Raw genomic sequence first — 21,163 nt, forward strand, 5'->3', positions numbered from 1 at the left:
TGGATGGAGCATCCCATGGGGCCGTCGAGGGGGGGGTCCCCAACGCCCATGGCAGCGGACCTGGAAGTGGACCAGAAAGACTTCTGGTCCACTTCCAGGTCCACTGGGGAGCATGCAGGGGCCCCCGCCCCCTGGCTTAGTGACTGATGCCTCCTGAATCTGGGGGGGGCACCTGGGGTCCCCCCACAGCCAATTGGCAAGCCTGGGAGGTGTGGTGGGGGATGCTCCTGTGGGATGCTCCATCCGCCCCAGCATCACAGCATTCAAGAGCTGTGCCTGTTACCTCAAGGTATGCAGAAAAAACATAAAGCTGTGTCTATGGCCAAATCAATGATTCTTTGAATCAGCATTGAATCTTCAGATTTGGATTCAGCCACATTGAATCAGGACAGTGATCCAAATTAATTAATTGAATCACTGTCCCCAGTTCGAGCCAAATCCAAATTGAATATGACCCATTTTGCACACCCCTAATGGCTGCATGCATCTCTGTTTCACGCACACCACATCTGGTGAATCATGTTTGCAAATCTAATAGTGTTAACATTTTGTGGCACCCTGCAGCACCCTTGAAAGGATCTCAAGGCACCCCATGGGGCCTTGGCACCTTGGACAAGAATCACTAGCCTAGTGATTAGAGCACTCTAAGTAAGAAACCTGGGACTGAGGTCCTCAGCCACAAAGGACTCATAACCACATCTCCTACTTCCCAGAAAAGTGCCCTAAATACCAGGCCATAGACTAGGCTGAGTGGAGAAAGCATTCATGGGGAAAGGAGAAGTGTGACTGTGGCACAGTGATAAGAGTATTTTCCTAAATCCGGGTTCTGCTCTCTCGCCATTTTCTTGATCTTTCTGTTTGTTAGTTAAATACTGATGTGTTTGCATTTGTTGTATTTGCAGGGTTGCAGCCATGGCCTTGCATCAGATGTATTAGCAATGACACCCTTATCTTTTTTAAATCTTTGTTCATTCCAGTATGGGCCCGTATTCACTGTGTTTGCTCTGGGACATCGCTATACCTTTGTGACTGAGGAAGAAGGGATTGAAGCATTTTTCATGTCTAAGGATGTCAATTTTGAGCAGGCGGTGCAGCAAGCAGTCAAACATACAGGTAAACAATCTCTCTCTCATTTCAAAGGGGAACCAAACCTACCTGCCCATCAACACTGAGGACCCTGGTCCAGGGGTCAGCGGCCTTTCAGTCAGGTCCTAAATACACATATTAGTCTTTCAATTTTAGTAGCTGGGCATCAAAAAACACCAAACATCATGAGATTGGTGAAAAAATCAGCACAAGAGTAGAAAAGGCATTCTTGCAAATATTTGCCCACATAGGACTTGACTCTGCTGACATACCCTGGGCCAGGTCAAAAATGGCAGCCTGTGTAGATGACAATGGGATCAGGCCCTATTACAAATATAAAAGCATGTAAAACCCCACCAAAACTTCGGTCAGGGGAGGGTCTTAGAATCAACAATTTAATATAACCTTTGAATAAAGAGCCCACAATATTATAAGGAGCAGACAGAACAACAGTCACTGCACACCTGCTGTCCACACCCAGTCCCTACTCTCACCCCCTGGGCTATTGACCATGGTGTATGGGCTCACTCCTGCCGGCAGGGTGATGCTGTTACCATTTGCTGAGGCCCCGGGCTGTGCTCAGGTGGTAGTTTCACTCTCACCCTCCTGCCAGCTTCCACCTGCAAATGCTTCTTAGGGCCCACTGCAGCTGTAGGTGGCACGGATAAAGATAAAATAGCACCCTTGGATTTAGAGCTTTAACACTAAGTACTTGCATTTCACCTAGTGTCTAGTAGGTGAGCATTGCTGACTATGGAGTAGAGAACATGAAACTCCAGAACATGTCTCTTGCCATCACTCATGCAAATCAGGGAGCAATCTCTTGCACGTTTATTACCTGAACGGAAGTTTTATGGGGCAAAAGGAAGGCATTTACAGGGTGAGTAACAGAAGGAAAGATGTGCAGAGAGGAAGTTTACGACCACTGAATCCTTTGGAAGTTCTTAGGGAAGGTTTGTGGGCACAAAAACTCAGGAAGTGTGGATTTTGTCCCTAGACGAGAGAGTAGATTGTGTTCAAACTTGGGTCACATGTCACACAGGAAGGACGCACTTCCACATTTATAATTTACCTTGAATAATTTCCAAAATGTTCTTTTTCTTTTCTTTTTTTGTATTTAAAGTTTCAATTCCTGCAAAAGTCTTTTATAAGAACCGTTACAATCTGTACGTCATGCTGAAAGGTAAAATGGCTCCCCCTAACTTGCACATATTCATGAAGACTCTCTGTAAAGAACTGCATGAGTTTGTGGAGCAGCTGGGCACAGGGGGAACGGAGGAACTCCGTGATCTGGTAAGGTACGTGGATGCTGCGGTCAAGCTTTGTTGCATGGATGTCCCCATGCTTTGTGATATAAACAGGAGCTGTATCAACATTACTACAAAGTATATGAGCAGAAGCTTTAGGTTGCTGATTACAGCTGTACAAGCCAGTGCCTATCTCACTGTACTGGGTAAGCTAGAGCTGGTAGGTGCAGACCATAAAAATGAGGGGCCTGGATGCCATGAAGAAATATGAGGTATGGATTTGGAGATGACAAAAACAAGCTCTATGCTATGCAAGAGATTTGTAAATAGGCGCTTTAGTTAAGGGTTTATGTGTTTATGAAGATCCTCACTTTAGAATGGGAAGCATCTATTTATGTGGCCTTGAGCAGGATTAGAAATTTCCTTCTTTCATGTTGCTTCTTATGGTTGTAGGGAGCTATCCATGAATATTTGTGAAGATATTTCTTTATCCTTCTCTGGTTGCTCCTATGAAGACCCTTCTCTTGTGAAGCAAAATTGACAGTGGCTAGGCTGCTACTGTGCTGCAGTCAACTGCTGATCATGCTAATTATTACTGTCCTTTTACTCCCACATCTAGCCCCATCTATCTGTTGTCTAGTCTCTCATACTTCATTTGTAAGCTCTCTGGTCCTGAAACCAGTTTTTTCCCTGGGTTTGTACAGCACCCGACACAAAGGACAGAGGCACATTAGGTATTAGTATCATACAAGTAACTGATAATTGATACACTTGCCTGAGCAGAACCAAATATTTCAACGTGGCAGCATTGCTAAGACAATGCCCTTCCCATCTATGTGGCTGAGGGCATGTGGGCAGGCCTGTGACCCTTTGCATGCTATCCTAATCCAGATTTTATAAAATGAAGTATTCAGATTCAATAGATCAGATATTATTTGTCTAAAACTTAATAAAAATGTGGTTAATAAAATAAAAGTATGGTTAATAAAAATGTGGAGTAACCCAGGACCAACTCCTGAGAGTCTCTACTTGAACATAGGTCATAACAAAAATCGTAAGCCACAGACAAAGTAGATGGACACAGATACATATAATTCATGCTGTTTGTATTTTGTCCTAAAGTATGGGCTAAAAGACTTGGATTGTGTATGGGCTGCAAAATATCTGTCTGGCTGACTCTGATTTGGAATCCATTTGCCCAGAAGGTGGCTCTGTCTTGCATATGTTAGAAAGGCAAATGTGATGAAGTGAAATAGCGTCTGGACCTCAGGGGAAAGACGTGCTAGAATTCATAGGCTCGGCGATTCATAGACGTTAGGGGCTAGAAGGAACCTTACTATCTCCTGGTCCTGGAGGAAGTTCACAGAGGATGTGCACACGGTTTGCTAGGTCATTAATAAGTAAGGAGCTTGTGGAGTGAGACGGAGGCAAAAAGAGCATCCTTCCATCCTGTACAATTGTTATGGGGATTGCTATGCAGCTGGAGATGGGATTACATTTTTGGGGGTCCTGGTGCAGCCTCTGGTGAGTGAAGCTCAAGGAAGGTGCCTTCACTAGAATAAGACAGCTGTTTTATGGCAGAGGGATCATCCTGTGCCTCAAGCCGTTCTGTGACCACTGAAGTGAGCAGGTTGTCAATAAGTGACAAAATTCAAACTTGTGCAGAAGGTCCTTGCATCACGCTGGCTCTGTTTTGTAAGAGCTTACGTGAAGCTGGCCTCTATGCACAGCTCGGGAACACCAGCTGCGGTTCCACAGGTAGCTCACAGAGTTATTTGGATGTCAGTAATCAAATGCACCGCATCCTTGCCTGACACCTGCTACAGCAGCTTCCCTGCGGCTCGCTGGTGCGCCAGCTCTGTTGTTGCATGAGTCTACAGGCTGCGCTGTGTTTGAACACGGGCTTCTTCTCACCAAAGTCCCTCCCAGATCTACTTTTCTATGGTTCTGTGGTTTTGTGGTTCTAGGCACATCATGTATCCGGCAGCAGTGAATACCTTGTTTGGAAAAGATACCTGGCCAACGAGCAGGAATGAAATCAGTGAGTTTGAAGAGCATTTCCAGATGTTCGATGAGGACTTTGAATATGCATCTCAGATGCCAGTGTGCTTTTTGAGGTGACAGTTTTTGGGGAGTACCTCTGGCAATCCCATTAAATACTTCTTGCCTGTTATATTATCCATCCTAGAAGCATTTCCCTGGGAAAATGATGTTCTGCTTTTAGCTGCATTCCACCCTTCAGTCAGTCTGATTTCTAGCCATGTGCCTCAAAAAAGATCTACCTGATTCTCCTCTTGCTTACATTTGTATGCCAGTGGCCTCACTAAGGTCAGTGAGATTAAACCCATGTGGAAACCAGTGTGTGAACTTTTTAGTAAAATATATCCTGCTATCCCCCTGATCAAGACTAGTCCTTCAATGTTCAGTACCCAGCTTGAGCTATCTTGGCTTGATTTTTAGCCCTGAGCTTCTAAAATCTCATTGCCTGCCTGCAGAGGGAATTGTGAATACTGAACCGATCCAAAAATCAAACCTTTGCTTTCCCAAGTTGGGCATGCACATTTAGGAGTTTTTCTTGAAAATGTTGGCCTCCGTCTAAAATCTCATAGGAAGCCTGTAGTGCAGCTGGTATTCAAGTCCATGAATCCTCTCTGTCAGCTCCATGTTCTGACCACAAGCCCATGTGCTTGGTCATTATTGAGCTTCAGAGAGGCTGAGCACCCTGCACTCCTGTTGACTTCAGCTGAGTCCAGACTGCTTACTGTCAGCTCTTTACATCTGCTTGCCAATGGGCTGTGCAGGTGTTTTGAGCACAGCTGGAAAGAAAGCAAGGGGTCCTCCTTCATTAAACTAACGCTGCAATCGTTTCCTCAAGTTTATTTCAAGACATTTCATAATTATTATTTTGCTTCACAGAAACTGGTCTAAATCCAAACAGTGGCTTCTAAAAACATTGGAAAAAGTGACGTCAGCTGCTGCGAGACCCAATCCCTCAAAGAGTGAATCTAAGGTAATCAGTCAGCAGATGAAACATAATGCCAGGGCAACATTGCTATTATCGTTAGCATGAAAGAATGAAGAGCATAAGGATAACAGAGCAGGAAATAATGACAAAAATGACTGGGGCCAGTGGGCCAGGGTGTAGAAATGACATTGTTTGCTGCATAATAATCTGACTGTGGTGCAAACACATGACTTACACTTGGTGGCAAGACACTGTAGTATGTACTGAGGACAGCTACCTTCAGGGGGGCTGTTTGTTGTAGCTCTTCTAGATATCCATATGATGGATCCACCAGATGAAGGTCTTGAGAGAAAGGCCTATTCAGCACGTCCTGCAGCTGACATTTTAAAACCTTAGCACTTTTAGAAGAGGCCCTGCTGCCAAATGGAAACCTATTCAAATTAAAGTTGAGAAGCTAAGAACCTATTTTAAGACTTAATCTTACTGTAACTTATTAAAACATTTAAATAAAAATATTCAAGCAGTTCATATTTGTTGCCAAAGTTTTCAAGAAAGCTACTTTGGTGGAAGTCACTGATAGTGCTGAAGTGCTAAACTAGCTTTGGACCAGTGAGACAGGGAGTGTATTTTCTGCGTTTCAGTTTATTCATCTGTTTCGGTGCCATTCCCGGTGCATTCAGAGTTGAGGAACTGAGTGGGAGTTGAAAGAGCAGGAAAGCTTGTTTCCTTCTTCAGTTTATGGCTATAAATGGCGTGTGAGCAGTTCCGACCTGCTAGTTGTAAAAGCTTGAGCCGCGTGATAGGCAAGCCTAGGCGTTGAGGAAGCTTGGAAGTGGTGCATCCATCTCTCGTTAGCCCCTACCTTGGCATGAATTTCACCATCTGTGGAAAGCTCCTGTCTGTTACTTTGTGACTGAAGGCTATTGGTATTTAGCATTTCTTTTATGTGAAAAACTGGGGGAATTCTCTTCCTGACCTCTAGCAAACCATTCCATGACGCACACCAAGTTACGTGTGCAAGTATACACATATTAATTCTTTTATTTATAACAGACAGTGCTGCAACACCTGCTGGACACTTTGCCTGATAAACATTTCGCTCCCAATTACAGTCTTCTGCTGCTCTGGGCTTCTCAAGCAAATGCTGTCCCTGTGAGTATGTTGGATGTGGGAACATGTTCTTTCCTCTTCATTTTGTTGCAGCGAAGTAGGAACAGAATGCAGTCATATAAGAAAGTGATTCATGTGGCTGTATAAGGGGAAACAAATCTGAGCACCAAGAAGTTAGTGACTGGGCTTGCAAAAGGAGCACACATCCTTGGCTTGAAATGGCCCAGACAGATGAAGCAAGTGATGCTTTAGGAAAAAGAGAGATTGTTTTCGTTTGAGAATGTTTCTCCCCAGATATATCTACATTCAGTAGTTTCTAATGTAGACAATACAAGAGGAAGGCAAAGAGCTATCTTTAGGGGGGACAACTAGAAGGACAGCTTTATGAAATCATGTATATGTATATGTATTCTTACATATGTGACCCAAAACTGAATACAGTGCTCTTGGTGCGGCCTCACCACATGTAGTAGAATGGAATAATTACTTCCTGTGTCCTCCAGAAGATACCTTAGGATGACACTTGTGTTTGTTGCAGAAACATCACACTGTTGATTATACTTACTTTAAAGTTCACTATAATGCCCAGATTATTTTCTGCTGTATGGCAACAAATCAGTTCTTCCCAATTTTATCTACGCATGATTGATTTTTTTTTCCTGTCTAAGGGTAGTAATTTGTGCCCATCTTGACTGAATTTCATCTGATTTTTTTGATCATTTTTAATTATAATCTTGTCCTCCAAATTGCTTGCAAAACCTCCCACATTGGGGTTATCTGCACATTTTATGAATGTACTTTATTTCACCATCTGTGTGGTTAATAAAAATGTGAAATAGGACCAAAACCAGAACCAACTCCTGACAGCCTCTATTTGAAACGTCCTTCCAATCTGACATCAAAACGATTGCAAACTATTTTTTCAGAATGGGTTTTCAACTAGTGGTGCACCCACCTTACAGTGAGCAACATCACTGAAACCATCTCCCTCTAGTTTGCTGCTGATATCATCATATAAAACTAGTTCTAAAACCTCATCATACCATATCTACTGCTTCCCCTTTACCCGCTAAGCCAGTTACCATGTCAGAGAAAGAAACTTGTTCTTGACAGACTCATGCTGGCAGTTTCTTATATTTCTATAGATTAATCAATCATTTTTTCTTTCAAAATATGGAAGTTAGGCTGAGAAGTCTATAATACCTTGGATCATCCTTTTTAAAAATAGATACCATTTTCATGGAACAGCAAGGAGAGGATTCTGGATTATTGGCCTGTATCCTACCTTACGAGATCAGAGAATACATACTCAATAACAAAATTATTGTTAGTTGTCCAGAAATTGAACACATCACTCCCTGCTGCTGAATCAGCCCATCCCAAATCATTAAATGATAATTCGCCCCTACCCCCCATGGTATAGATGGAATTTACCATGGGCTTATTATTCGGCATAGAGAGGGAAGAGAAAGACATTTTCTTAGCTGTTCACAGCTCTTCGCTCATACATACTCTGCAGAGTTTGAAAGCTTCACTGCAACAACAAAGTTTTTTTTTTTCTCATATCTTCTGGAGACAAGGAGATTTTGCTAGTTGAGAACAAGTGTGCTTAGATAAAGTCAGATCTGTTGTCTGTGCTTTGCATCAGTGGCAGTTTCTCACTTAGATTTTTGAGTGGGCAAAAGCAGTGAGGTTAAACTATATCACCATTGACAGTGGTTCTTTTACACATGAATTATGTCTCTTACGTTAGAAAAAATATGTAGGTCAGGATGCTTAGGTATCTCTGAAACTAACTGCAAACAACCCGCAGCATAGCTGTAGCAATGCCTGGCACATACTACACTGTGACGAACATCATGAATGGTGACGTCTTCTGGGGACATTCTCCAGAGACCTTTAAATATGAAAACGGTTGAACACAGATTGAAGCTTTCTCACTCAAGACCATCACAAGTGTTAATGCTATTCCTGAGTTCATTTCTTTTGGTCTTCTCTTAGGTAGCATTCTGGACCCTTGTTTTCATAATATCCCACCCCGATATCTACAAGAAGATCATGGAGGACATCGTTTCTGTTTTTGGCAACGCAGGTAATAAGTGACTAGCATTCTGGAACAGGTTATTAGAAATCAGTTTACTTTGCGTTTCTACCCCATTGGGTGCAAGGGCCCAAGCTAGAACCAGGTTCCTACCCCCGGAGCAGCAGGCATCTCACTGAGCCACACACCCTCTACTTTGCTCTCTTTCTCCCAGCCCTACATATTTCATTTTCTTGGCTTCCCTCAGAGCATCAGCTTCAGAAGAGGCACTGGATAATACCTAACCTGTGGCCTGGTGGTTAGAGCACTGTGCTGGCAAGTCAGGGATGCTTGTCCGACTCCCTACGGGCACAGGGAGAACGCAGAACCTGCATCTCCTGCTTCCTGGACAAGTGTTGGGACTAAAACATGTGAAAAGCTTCCTTTCCCCATGAGTCATGGCTTTTGGTTCAGTTACCTTTTCATGACCTGTGAATCCGCAACAGGCACATGCACATAGCAGTACACCCAACCAAAGTATGGCCCATTTCTCTTGCTGAGTGTACTTGCACACTTGAACATCCACACTGCAGGTGTAATTGAATCACAACCGGTAAGTGCCAAAAGTGCCATTTATAAGGCTCAGAAATGCCATTTAGGTGTACAAACAGGCCATAGGATTCCTCCTTAGTGTCTTTTTCATGGCTTATTTCTTATAATACAACAGGCAAAGACAAGATTGAAATATCTCAGGATGACCTTAAGAAGCTTCCCTTAATTAAGTGGTGTGTTCTGGAAGCCATACGCCTCAGGTCTCCAGGTGCCATCACAAAGAAAGTGATGAATCCAATAAAAATTCAGGTGAGATTTATTTTTACAAGGACCTTTCAGTACCTGGTAATCCTTCTGGCAGTGACTGTCCCCATAGTACCTGGATGTAGGTAATTAAGTATACAGAACCCTCAAGCCTTATTTAGATAACCCTTTTTAAATACATACATTAAGAACATAAGAATTGCCATTTACTGGCTCAGAACATAGCTCTATCTTGCCCAGTATCCTCTGCCACTCAGGCGCCCTCTACACATTGCAGGTATCACACAATTAACTCTTTAATTGTGCAGTTACCTGGAAACCAGCTACACATGCAAAGTATCACAGAATTATAGAAAATGAGGGTTGCAAGGGACCTCTGGAGGTCATCTAATTCAACCCCCTGCTCAAAGCAGGACTGCCCCCAACTCCAGCCAGGGCTTTGTCAAGCTGGGCCATAAAAACCTCCAAGGATGGAGATTTCACCACCTCTAAGTTACCCATTCCAGTGCTTCCCGACAGTCCTAGTGAAAAAGATCACCCTTTGGATCCACCCTTCAGGTAACTGAAGGCTGCTATAAAATCCCCCCTCAGCCTTCTCTTCTGCAGACTAAATAAACCCAGTTCCCTCAGCCTCTCCTCAGAAGCCATGGGCCCCAGCCCCCAAACCATTTTCATTGCCCTCTTCTGGACTCTCTCCAATTTGTCCACATCCTTTCTGTGGGGTGGGAGAAGGGAAAGCAAAACTGGACTCAGATGTAGCCTCACCAGTGCAGAATAGAGGGGAATCCCTTAATCTGATGGTAATGCTCCTACTAATGCAGCCCGGTATGCTGTTAGCCTTCTTGGCAACAAGGGTGCACTTTTGATGCATATTCAGCTTACCGTCCACTGCAACTTTTCTGCAGAGCTGCTGCTTAGCCAGCTGGTCCCAGCCTGTCCCAGTGCATAGGATTGTTCTGTCCCAAGTGCAGGACTTTGCACTTGTCCTTGTTGAACCCCATGAGATTTCTTTTGGTCCAGTCCTCCAATTAATCTAGGTCACTCTGAATCCCAGCCCTACCCTCCAGCATATCTACCACTCCCCACAGCTTGGTGTCATCTGTGAAGTACCTGTCACACAATAAAAACCTCCAGTCAGCTATAAACTTAGACCTCAAAAATGTGTATTAACTTTATAGCCGTTTGCTATTGAACTTTAATTTGCACAATATAGCAAAATCTCCCCTGTGGCTATGAGCCCTGTTAGCTGATGAGGTTCCCAGCTGCAGGGATGCACCATGCCCAGCCAGGGTTGGGAGTCCCATAACTGAGGAAACTTTCAGCCCCAGCAGGTGCCATTCTGGGTCCCAGCAGCACAGGAACCCAGGGTCCTGCAGTGGTAGACACTGGGTACCAGGATCCAGCTGAGTCCTGGCAGCCAGGGGCATGCAGCTTCCCTGAGGGTACGTGAAACCCCTGGGGCTGGGGGATCGCGGCAGCCCCAGCTCTGCTTAGGACTAAGTCAAGAATGGCCTTTCCTCTCTTAGGTTCTAGGGCCAACTCTTCCAGGAAGCAATCTTTTATAACTTCAAGAAATGTGGTCTCTGCATCCCGGCTTGATATTAGATTGACCCGGTCTGTTTGTGGATAGTTGAAGTCCCCCATTATTACTGTGTTTTCTGCTGTTGCAGCTTCCTCAACCACATTAGCATTTATAGCTCACTGCTGCTGTGGAACATCAAGACCCTTAAAAAAGGAAGTAGTTCATTAACACCTGTGGAAGGAAGAGTTTAGAAGGAATTAGGTAGATTTTAATGAACCAAGAATTCAGTTGATGCTCTCACTGCTGCCTGGACAGAAATGCTGCCATGGTCAGGAAGCTGGTTTTAAACTTTGGATGGAACAGGAATCGAAGGTGGGACATGCAAGCGCACCAGTGCCCCTCTACCCTCCTCTGGATCTGCTCCAGCCCACTACTTCAGACAGTGAGGGTGCAATAATGGGGTAGAAAGTAAGGGTGGAGAGAGCAATAGCGGACAGGTAGTAGCGAGTAGGTTGTGTGTAGGCAAAGAGGGGACTGGCAGCTTTCCCCCAGTCCCACTCTTTGCCCCTACTTGTGCCCCCCACCCCAGCCTTGGGTCCCTGCCCTCCTTCCCCTGAGACAGGGAGCAGTGGGGGCCTGAGGTTGGGAGGGAAGAACAGCAGGAGTTGCAGAGGCAGCAGCAGTGGCTCTGGCCCCAAGCCAGGCTTGAGCCCAGAGCCAGAGCTGTAGCAACTGCCTGCCCCCGCCACCTCACATTTTATTCCAAGATAAGGATTTTCTTCCCCTTATCTTAAAAGGGGGAAAAAAAACCTCATCTTGGCATCAAGTAAATACAGTAATAATGACACAACAAAATGATATCACACACTTAAACTCCCGTACTGGCTTCACTAGACCTCCAGCAAGACCTTTTGTTGGTGAACCAGAAAGACTCAGGATGGAAAGTTTTAGGAGCACCCAGCTGAATGTGCAGTTCTGTTTCTTTGCTTCAGAGTATTTTCTCCTTCTTAGAATTTCACCATCCCAGCTGGCGACATGCTGATGATTTCTCCGTATTGGTTGCACAGGAATCCAAAGTATTTTCCTGACCCTGATATGTTCAAACCCGTAAGTTGTCAGGTGACATTTTTATGTTTCTCTTTTTACATACTTCAGACCAAAACATATTGTGAAAAAACACACATTCTTTTAAGATGGCTTAAAGTTGCATGTTTATAAAAGCCTTCCCTCTAGCAAGTCCTCTTGCCTATTTAAAAGCACTATTAGCAGCTTGTGCCTGTTTTGAACCATAATTGTCCTCTCTGATTAAGTAAAAAACATCACATTTTAAGTGTTACTTGTTTTCATAGGTCACAGCCCTCACTGAATCTTTCTGGCTGGAAAGTCACCAGAGACCTGTGTTTGGATCCCACCATGCTTGACCTATGCACTCTGAATTGCCCGTTCCTCCTGGCAGACTCCAGCACAAAGAACCTTGTCTGCCTATGTCCTTGGACCAATATGGCTACAACCTGCACCCCTGCTATTTACCATGGCTCTCAAGGCTGGAGCTCAGGGAAAGAGTGTGCTTACCCTACCAGAGAATTGGGAAATTCAGCACTGGGGGCAGCTTAACCACAAGGTCCCGCTCCCAGAGTCTGTGAGCACAAAGCAGATGAGAGAAAACAAAGAAAGACAGAGCTGGAGTCTGTCCAGGACAAGGGGAGATGTTGGTTGGGGAGTAAAGCGATGATCCATCCTTGGTCTGCTGTATGGTGCTCCATGCTATATACAGACAGACTAAGGCTTTTATGTATAATATGCAATGCTGGTTTCCAACTCACTAAGTAGCAGCGGTTGGGGGGTCCCTGTTGCCTGGGGCTCTATTTAGTTTAGCTTCCCTCATTTTGCCTCATGACTTCAGCTGTTGCTTCAAGCCCCTCTGCCATCCAGAAATAAAACATCTGCTTGTTGTTCATTCATATATACTGCACAACCTCATTACCAAGCATCATGTGTACAACTGCCCCCAACTTTTAACAATCCCAACAGCAAGAAGCTTTGTTTTTATTTTTGCAGTGCAGAAAACTGACTGGTCTTATTGTAGCAAACAGCATCTGTTAATTAATTGTGCTCTCAGTGTCACAGGGATTCATTTTAATGTTACTGTATGAAACCCTGTGAATAAGGAAAATAATCAGCCATATTAGTTTTCCTTGGTCTGTTAATTCTGCGACACTGTCTCACTTGTGTCAGGTCTCAGGTTTCCTCCCAGACCCCTATAAGCTCCAAGACAAGGGCAAGGCAAAACAAGCAGGTAGAAGAATACACTCCCCTTAAGAAGACCTCAGGGAAGGGGTAGTCCCAAGGAAATTAATAAGGCCCTTGCACCAAGACCTCAGTTCAGCAAACCACATCTCTAGAACAGGGGTAGGTGAAATATGGCCTGCGGGCCAGATCTGGCCCACCAAAAGATTTTATGTGGTCCACCACAGGTCCCTTGGCCCTGCCCAGCCCAGGCCTTGACACATGTGGCCAGTCCCACTGCCCCAGGGAGATAGCAGAGCTGTGGCGGTGTGGTGGCCGCCCTCAGCTTCCCAGTAGCTCTGGTGGTGGCAGCTCCCTCCAGCTGTCACTGCCACTGCCAGACCCAGCCCCGCTGCCCAAGCACTCCAGCCCATCCACCCTGAGCCCACTGCGGTGCTGGATGGAGTGGGCAGGTGGGTGGGTGGGCTCTCCACGGAGAATGGCCCAGGACCCTCACGTCAGGGCATGCTTGGCTGGGCATATGGGAAGAGAGCGCAGGCAGGCAGGAAGCAGCAGATGGGAGTGGGATGGACAGGTGGGGCTGGGCCCAGGATTGCAGGGCGGTGACAGCGTGGGGCTGAGGCCCAGGGCGGAGCGGCGATCTACTCTCCGCATGTCCCTGTGATGAACGCCGGTTCCACAGGTAGGGGCGTTCAGGAAGCTGATCGTGTCTCTGCCCTGGGCCCCAGCCCTGACCCTGTGCTTTCACCACCCCATGATCCCACCCATTTCACTCCCAGGTGCCACTCCGCGACTACCCATAGCCCCATCCCATCCACCCAACTGATCGAGTGTGCCTGCCAGTGAGGGTCCCAGGCTAGTCTCCGTGGAGAATCCACCCGCCGGCCTGTCCGCGGTGTCTGGTGCAGGGTGGACACACCCCGGCTGGATAGGATCAATTGCATCCACCCAGAGTCTGCCCCCAGCTGCTTTGCTTCATTTCCTCTTCCTCATTATAAAATCCAGCCCCAGGAGGACTTCCTTGGCTACACTCAAACTGTTTTGGTTGTTGGCTGAAGGGGGAATACTCATACCCCCATCCTTGAATGTTAGGCTAGGTCATAGTTCTCAGCTGTGGTGCTGCAGGACCCAGGAATGCTTTGAGATAGTTTCAAAGATACCAGGCAGTGCAAGCACTGTTAGGCGTGCCAACACGATTCACATGATAACCCTAGAAATTTCAAATAGGAATCCATAACGTTAAAAACATTCTGCTCTGTTGTGGTCTTTCCAAGTTAGAAAAAATATAGACATTTGGGCTGAAAGGGACCCTGGAGGATCATTGAGTCCAGCCCCCTGTCCCATGGGCAGGAAGTCAGCAGGGATCATAGGATCCCAGCAAGATAAGCATCCAAATGTGTGTTGAAGGTGTTCAAAGTGGGTGCTTGAACCGCATCCAGTGGCAATCTATTCCAAACCTTGGGGGCTCGAACAGTGAAGAAGTTCTTCCTTATGTCTAGCCTGAATCAGTCGCAGTGGAGTTTGTGACTGTTCGATCTTGTTATCCCTTGGGGCGCTCTGGTGAACAGACATTCCCCCAGATCCTGATGAGCACTCCTAAAACTTATAGGTGGCCACCAGATCACCCCTGAGCCTGCGCTTTTCCAAGCTGAAGAGTCCCATGGCTCTCAGCCTGTCATTGTAAGGTCTGTTTTCCTGACCTCTGATCACACACATAGCTCTCCTCTGCACCCTCTCAAGCTTCTCCACATCCTTTTTGAATTGTGGAGCCCAAAACTGGACGCAGTACGCCAGCTGCGGCCTCACCAAAGCCGAGTACAGCGGGAGAATGACATCCTGGGATTTGCTTGAGAAACATCTATGGCTGCAAGCCAGCGTTTTGCTCTATTTACTAGCCGCAGCATCACACTGAAGGCTCATGTTCATCTTGTGATCAACCATCACCCCCAAATCCCTTTCATCTGTAGAGCTAACCAGCGTAGCACTGCCGAGCCTATAAGGATGCTGCAGGTTTCTCCTCCCGAGGTGGAGAACCTGGCATTTTTCAGTGTTGAACACCATCGGGTTCTCATCCGCACATTTCCTGAGCCTGTCAAGATCTGCCTGGATCACCCTCCCATCCTCAAGTGTGGATGCTTTACCCCAGAGTTTGGGGTCATCAGCAAACTTGGCCAGTCCACTTCTGACACCAAACTCCACTTGAGTTTTTTGCCTCAGGTTTAAAAAGATGGAGAACCCCTGGACCAGGTGGACATTCTGAGTTCAAATGCTTATAATAGCTAGTTGCCCATTTACTGGCTCAGCATCTAGCCCTTATTCACACCAAAATCCATTTTTATCTGGGAACTCATTCATTGCTGCTTTAATTTGGAGGCCAGATGAGAGAAAAGAAAGAATAATGTGTAATCTGTTTGTGCTAATATTTTGGGGCACTTTGAGAAGTCTAGGCATGAGTAGTTTGTTTTGTCTGGCATTATACAGTAATTAAATAAGAGCTGGGTTCACAGGATACATGTACTTTGAATCTTTTTTTATTTGAAAAGGGATAGATTTTTGTTTGTTTGTTTTTTAAGAGCACTTAAACACCAAAAACTATGCTAACTGTGCTGAGCAGGATTTGGAAATTATTGGTGAGTTGGGTACCTAAAGCACTTAGGAAAGTCCCAATACCTGCATTTTTAGCTGCCTGAATATGCTACTCCCCCCCCCCACCTTCCCGTCTTTAAAGATGTGCTTGATTAAATCACCTCATTTACAAATCTAGATTCTAGCAGCAACAGGGAAAATGGCATCGGTTGAGTTTCATGTGCAAGGTGGCTATCCAGAGTTATTTTTAGCCTGGAAAAATAAAGTTTAAGATTATTTATATGAAGCTGGTGGGAAAAAAATGTTTTCTTCCCACAGGATCGCTGGAAAGCAGCAAATTTAGAGAAGAATGCTTTCTTGGACAACTTTGTGCCGTTCGGAGGAGGGACTCATCAGTGTCCAGGAAGGTCAGTGAAACAGATGGATTGATTTATTCTTACGCTATGCAGAGAACAGCTCAGCTTGGCTACTCTTACTTGATCTCAAAATGTATTTTCACTAGTTTATTTTTATGCAGGTGACCAGTGTTCAGTTCTCTTTGGGTCTCATCTCGGTCAGCTTGAGAACGGGTTTCACTTAAAGAAAAGGAGATTAAGCCCTTAGTTCTGAGATAAATAAAGCAAGACTATGCAGTTAAGGCTTTTACACTAAGCAAGACTGATGCTGGCCTTCCTCTGTTGTTCTCAACAGCATCTTTTATCCCTGAAAAGTTATTCCAGGCACAAAATGTGCTAGTTTATGCAGATGACATGAGAGGGCCATAAATCATCTCTGTGCTTAAACTAAAAGACTTTTCTTCAGAACAAAACTTCTCTCATCCCCCAGGACATTAGACACTAGGCTCCTTGCTCAGTTAAATCATGTCACTGCCCTCTTTGAATCTTGTAACTGGTTCCCAGGAGTTTAGATTTCTTGTCCTTGCTTTTAGGGCATGTGGAGCTACGTCTCAGATCTCCTCCCCTATTGCGTTCCCCTTGACTCCTTCAATAACACTAGCCTTGATGCCTCCTTCCTACCCACTGCTGCTTTCCATGCTTCCTCCATTCATGGAACAACCCCCTGGTTCCACGGAGTATGCAGCCCATCACTTCCCTAGTCACATACCTTCTCAAAGCTCACTTCCAGAGGTCTTCAGCCACTAACTTGATATTGTGCAGGAATAAGAGGACCAGGACCTTTGTGATTTTAACTTACCACCACATGCCCCTGCTTAACAACCTGACTAGCAGAGAACCATAGACTCATAGAAAGTGAGGGTTGCAAGGGACTCAGGAGGTCACAGCTAGTGCAACCCCCTGCTCAAAGCAGGACCATCCCCAACTAAATCATCCCAGCCAGGACTTTGTCAAGCTGGGCCTTTAAAACAATCCTAGAGAAATGGTGGAATCTCCATCCTTGGTAATCCATTTCAGTGCTTCACAACTGTCCTATTAAGAGTTTTTCTTAATATCCAACCTAAACTTCCCTTGCTGCAAGTTATAAGAGGGTAAGTTTACTTAAAAAAGGTTTTTTCATTGCTTCCTGTCTTACCAGCATCTTCTCATATAATCATTCACAAACTCGGCAACCCAGAATGCTCCATTCTCTCTGACATTGGCATCATCACAGAGGGAGTTTCTGGCTATGCTGACTCTGTTTTCTTCCTATATACCACTGGAACTGCCATCTATTTGAAAGACACCAAAGATTTCTGAAACAAACTGGACGCCATCAAGAAGCTTTCAGCAAACACCATACTAGCTACCATGAATGTCCATCTCTGTATGGCACCATCTCCCATGAGAATGGATTGAAAGCCATAACGAACATTATCCTTGATGATGGCGCTGCTTCCATTTCTATTGCACTCTCCTGCTTTGTCCTCAGAAACAACTATTTCAGATTTGGGTACTGTAACAGGAGGGCCTCCCCAGCACCATCTTCCCTGGTAATCCGTACCTTACGTGGGACACCCTTGGAATCTTCCTTGAAGTTCTTATATTTCGCCCTCTACTTGCCTACCATGTCTTGATGGAAATTATTATGATGATGTTCTTCCGAGCAGGAGACTGCCTATTGTATTTTGTATGTTGGGGCCTTTTGCCTACATGGGCCTGACCCCTGTCTTTCTCTAGCTAGGCCTCCCCATCTAAACCCACCAAACATGGTTTGACTCCAGGGCTCTAGCCTTTTCTGGCGTCTTGAGGCTCAGCTCATGGCCCCATTTCCTGTTCCAAACCAGAGCCCAGCCCCCCTGGGCCAGAGGCCCAGCCACTGGACCCACAGCCAGGGGGCCGCAACCTCAAGGCCAGGGGATGGCCCCAAACCCGCTCTCACAGCCTAAGGAGAAAAAAAAATTAAAATAAAATTGCACCCCTGGTGCACCACACCTCCCCAGCCTTTCAAGATCTTGCCTTCAGGCACCAGGATCTGTGCACCCTAAAATCTTGTGCCCCCACTGGCACCAGGGTCTATGTAGCCCCTAAAACTATGCCCTTGCTGGCACCAGGGTCTGTGCCCCCAAAAGCCACACCCTTCCTGGCACCAGGGTCCCCACTCTGTAGCAGGCCCCAAAAATGAGGCCTCCTCCTTCCCCTAATAGCCCCACCCAAACCACCGGTGTTATTCAATAACCAAAAGAAAAAAAAATAAACAGTCCCATCCATGTGCAATAACTGCCACCAGGGAAAGTGGTATGCCAGCTTACGTTTGCAGGGTTCATGCTTCAGCTTTCCGCTGTCAGCTCCAGTCCTTGCTGTGGTACAAATGTCCTCCCTCCAGGGCTTCCATAGTTCCCCTCTCCCTGGCTTTGAACTGCTCACCAAGCCTCTCTCTGGAGCTCTGAGATGCACTCCTTCTCCCTTGGCTGCTAGCTACCTCACTGCTGCTCTGCCCAGGGTTTTTATAGTCCTGGCCTGCCCCTTCCGGTCAGCTGACTAGCTGGCCAGGTCCAGCCTTTAACCCCTTCCTCACCAGTACTCCATGCCCAGAAAGTTCTGGCCTTAAAGAAGTGGACCTGTCTTCCGGTGACAGGGCTAGGGTTCCCTGTTACAGGTACTCCCTAAGACTTACAAATGAATGGCACTGCCATAGGCACATCTATGCCCCCAATATGCCAATATATTTACAACAGACCTTGAAGTCTGTTTCCTCCACATTCATACCCCTGATCAACCTACTGTACACTGATGTCATCCTCATTGTATCGGCACATAGCAAGACTTTTCTACAGACATCTTATGAGAACTTTAACAACTTCTACCCCTCCATCAAACTAATTCTGGAATACTCCACCTAGCAAATTAATTTCTCAGACACCACAGCAGAAGTTTGCAATGGCCACATCACCATTACAGTGTATCAGAAACCCAGTGACCACCACACCAGTGGCTTACATCCTAAGCACACCACTAGATCCTGTGTATGCAGTCAAGATCTATGTTACATCCATATCTGCTCTGATCCCACTGATCAGGTTGTACACCTTAAGGATCTGGAGCAGTGATTTATTTTCTACAATTACAATACAATCCCCAAACTGCTGTTCAAATCAACAAACTCAGACTCAGACCTTGCCCCAACTTGCTACAATAGAAAATTAGGGTTAGAAGGGACCTCAGGAGATCATCTAGTCCAACCCCCTGCTCAAAGCAGGACTGTCCCTAATCAGATCATCCCAGCCAAGGTTTTGTCTACCCAGGTCTTAAAACCTCTAAGCATGGAGACTCCACAACCTCTCTGGTGAGCCTGTTCCAGTGCTTTACTACCCTCCTAGTGAGAAAGATATGAAGAAAAAAGCTAACCTAAACTTCCCTTGCTGCAACCTGAAACTGTTGCTCCTTTTTCTGTTGTCTTCCAATATCAACTCCAAGACAAGGACAACAGAATTCCTTTGCTTGTCACTTACAGCCGCCAGCCTGGCCACCTTGGACATATTAATGACCTCCAATTCCTCCTGAAAAAGCACGGCTGTTTCAAGGTAGTCACCGAGGACAAATCTGCCCTGGTTTACAGACAGCCCCCTCAACTTCAAACAGTCTCTGTCTAGTAACAGGGTACCTAACCCCCATTGTCAATGAGGCACCAAGCCTTGCAAGGAACCCACATCCAAGCTGTGCCACCTCACCAATATAGACTACATCATCACTGGACCAAAGAACACAGATTATAATATCTGAGGTTCATTCACCTGCAACACTACCAATGTCATATATGCCATCACCTGCTTACAGGGCTCTTCTGCTGTCTATACAGGACAAATGTGGCAATGTAAGAATGAATAAACATCACTCTAACATCAGTTCCATCAATTTGTAGAAAGCATGTAGTCTATGTTTAGTTCTTTAGACTGGAAGTATACCTATGAACCCCAGAAAGGGCATGTTATGGCTTTGCCCAGTTTGGGTTACTAATGTGATATGTGTAGGGAAATGACCAGTCTTTCCATTTTACATCAGTTTGAAGTTAGTGGAAGAAGAATATGAAGTTATTTTGGGCCAATTAGCTATTCTGGTTATTAATATTCATAATCTGATTATCCAATGCATTAAAAAAAAATAATACTTTTTACCTCCATAATATGGGCTGGGAGAAACTCTTCTGTATTGGGCGGGTTTTAGAACTGTCAGTATCCATCCAGCAGTGTCTACCTACTGTGGACCAAATCTGCAAATGATAAAGCACCTTTCAGTAATCTTATCCTTCCATCAGGCTGATCTGTTACTGGACTGCATAAAGAATTTGCCATGTCCTCTGATATTGCCACATCCTCTGAAATGCACAAGTCTTGTACACTTCATTCCCAGAGAGGGTAGTGGCACAATTCACACTGATTTCTACAGAAGCCAGAGAAGTCCCAAAGCTATCGACAAGTTTGTTATACAAGTGTCTTGGCTTGTTTGCCCAGGGTAGGTGCTTTCCTGCACTCTGCTAATATCTTTACAAGAAAAATTTGTTAAAATAGGAAGCCAGGAACATATTTATATAAATCAACCAAGCATTGCTATTCCAAGTTAAATGTGCATTTTTATTGGACTGGATGCTGGTATTTTACAAAGGAGTGAAATATAGTGTAATTTTTATGTCTTTCCAAATTGTAAAGGGCCAACATCAAATTAAATGCCAATATTAATGCAAATGGACATCGGAAAATATCCTGCTTCCTCAGTGTTAGCGTGCATACATATGCATGCATATGCACACAAGTTGCTCCCTGAAGACATCCACAAAATTATCTTATTGTCCTTCTAGTCCTCATTTGTTTTGATGCCTCTAAGAAAATCTTGATGACAGTTGAAACAGCTGGTTGGCTGTACATATGAAAGACCACAACTATCATGCTGATAGCGCTGTCTTACATTGTCTTATTCCTGTCTTATCCTATTCTCTCTCATCCTATCCAGAGAATGCAATTTCTTGAGGCAGGGATTGTTGTCATATTCTGGGTTTCTATTGTATTATGAAAACATAATTCCTTTTCATTTGTCTTAGACATAAAGGATATTTTGAAAAGATTTTTAAAAATTTACCCTCAGTTTAACTAAATGCCAAACTTTGGTATTAAAATGCAAACCTATGTACTCTGG

The 21,163-nt window shown here is 45.1% G+C and overlaps 1 protein-coding gene across 3 annotated transcripts in view; it reads left to right on the forward strand.

Moving 5' to 3' along the window:
- The window catches only part of LOC109311477 (24-hydroxycholesterol 7-alpha-hydroxylase), a 39,724-nt gene that overhangs the window by 10,985 nt on the left and 7,576 nt on the right, over nucleotides 1-21,163 (forward strand). Inside the window, exons 3-11 of one of the 3 annotated variants that reach the window (XM_019537119.1) lie at nucleotides 978-1,113; nucleotides 2,210-2,384; nucleotides 4,301-4,450; nucleotides 5,250-5,343; nucleotides 6,352-6,450; nucleotides 8,410-8,500; nucleotides 9,156-9,289; nucleotides 11,778-11,873; nucleotides 15,918-16,006. In XM_019537119.1, coding sequence (XP_019392664.1) covers nucleotides 978-1,113; nucleotides 2,210-2,384; nucleotides 4,301-4,450; nucleotides 5,250-5,343; nucleotides 6,352-6,450; nucleotides 8,410-8,500; nucleotides 9,156-9,289; nucleotides 11,778-11,873; nucleotides 15,918-16,006 — 1,064 coding nt within the window. Of the gene's footprint in view, nucleotides 1-977; nucleotides 1,114-2,209; nucleotides 2,385-4,300; nucleotides 4,451-5,249; nucleotides 5,344-6,351; nucleotides 6,451-8,409; nucleotides 8,506-9,155; nucleotides 9,290-11,777; nucleotides 11,874-15,917; nucleotides 16,007-21,163 lie in introns of all 3 variants that reach the window. The other 2 variants (XM_019537118.1, XM_019537120.1) reach the window with 2 other exon arrangements.

This window comes from Crocodylus porosus, unplaced genomic scaffold, assembly GCF_001723895.1.
Source record: "Crocodylus porosus isolate Cpor-Errol unplaced genomic scaffold, CroPor_comp1, whole genome shotgun sequence".
Lineage (NCBI taxonomy): Eukaryota > Metazoa > Chordata > Crocodylia > Crocodylidae > Crocodylus > Crocodylus porosus.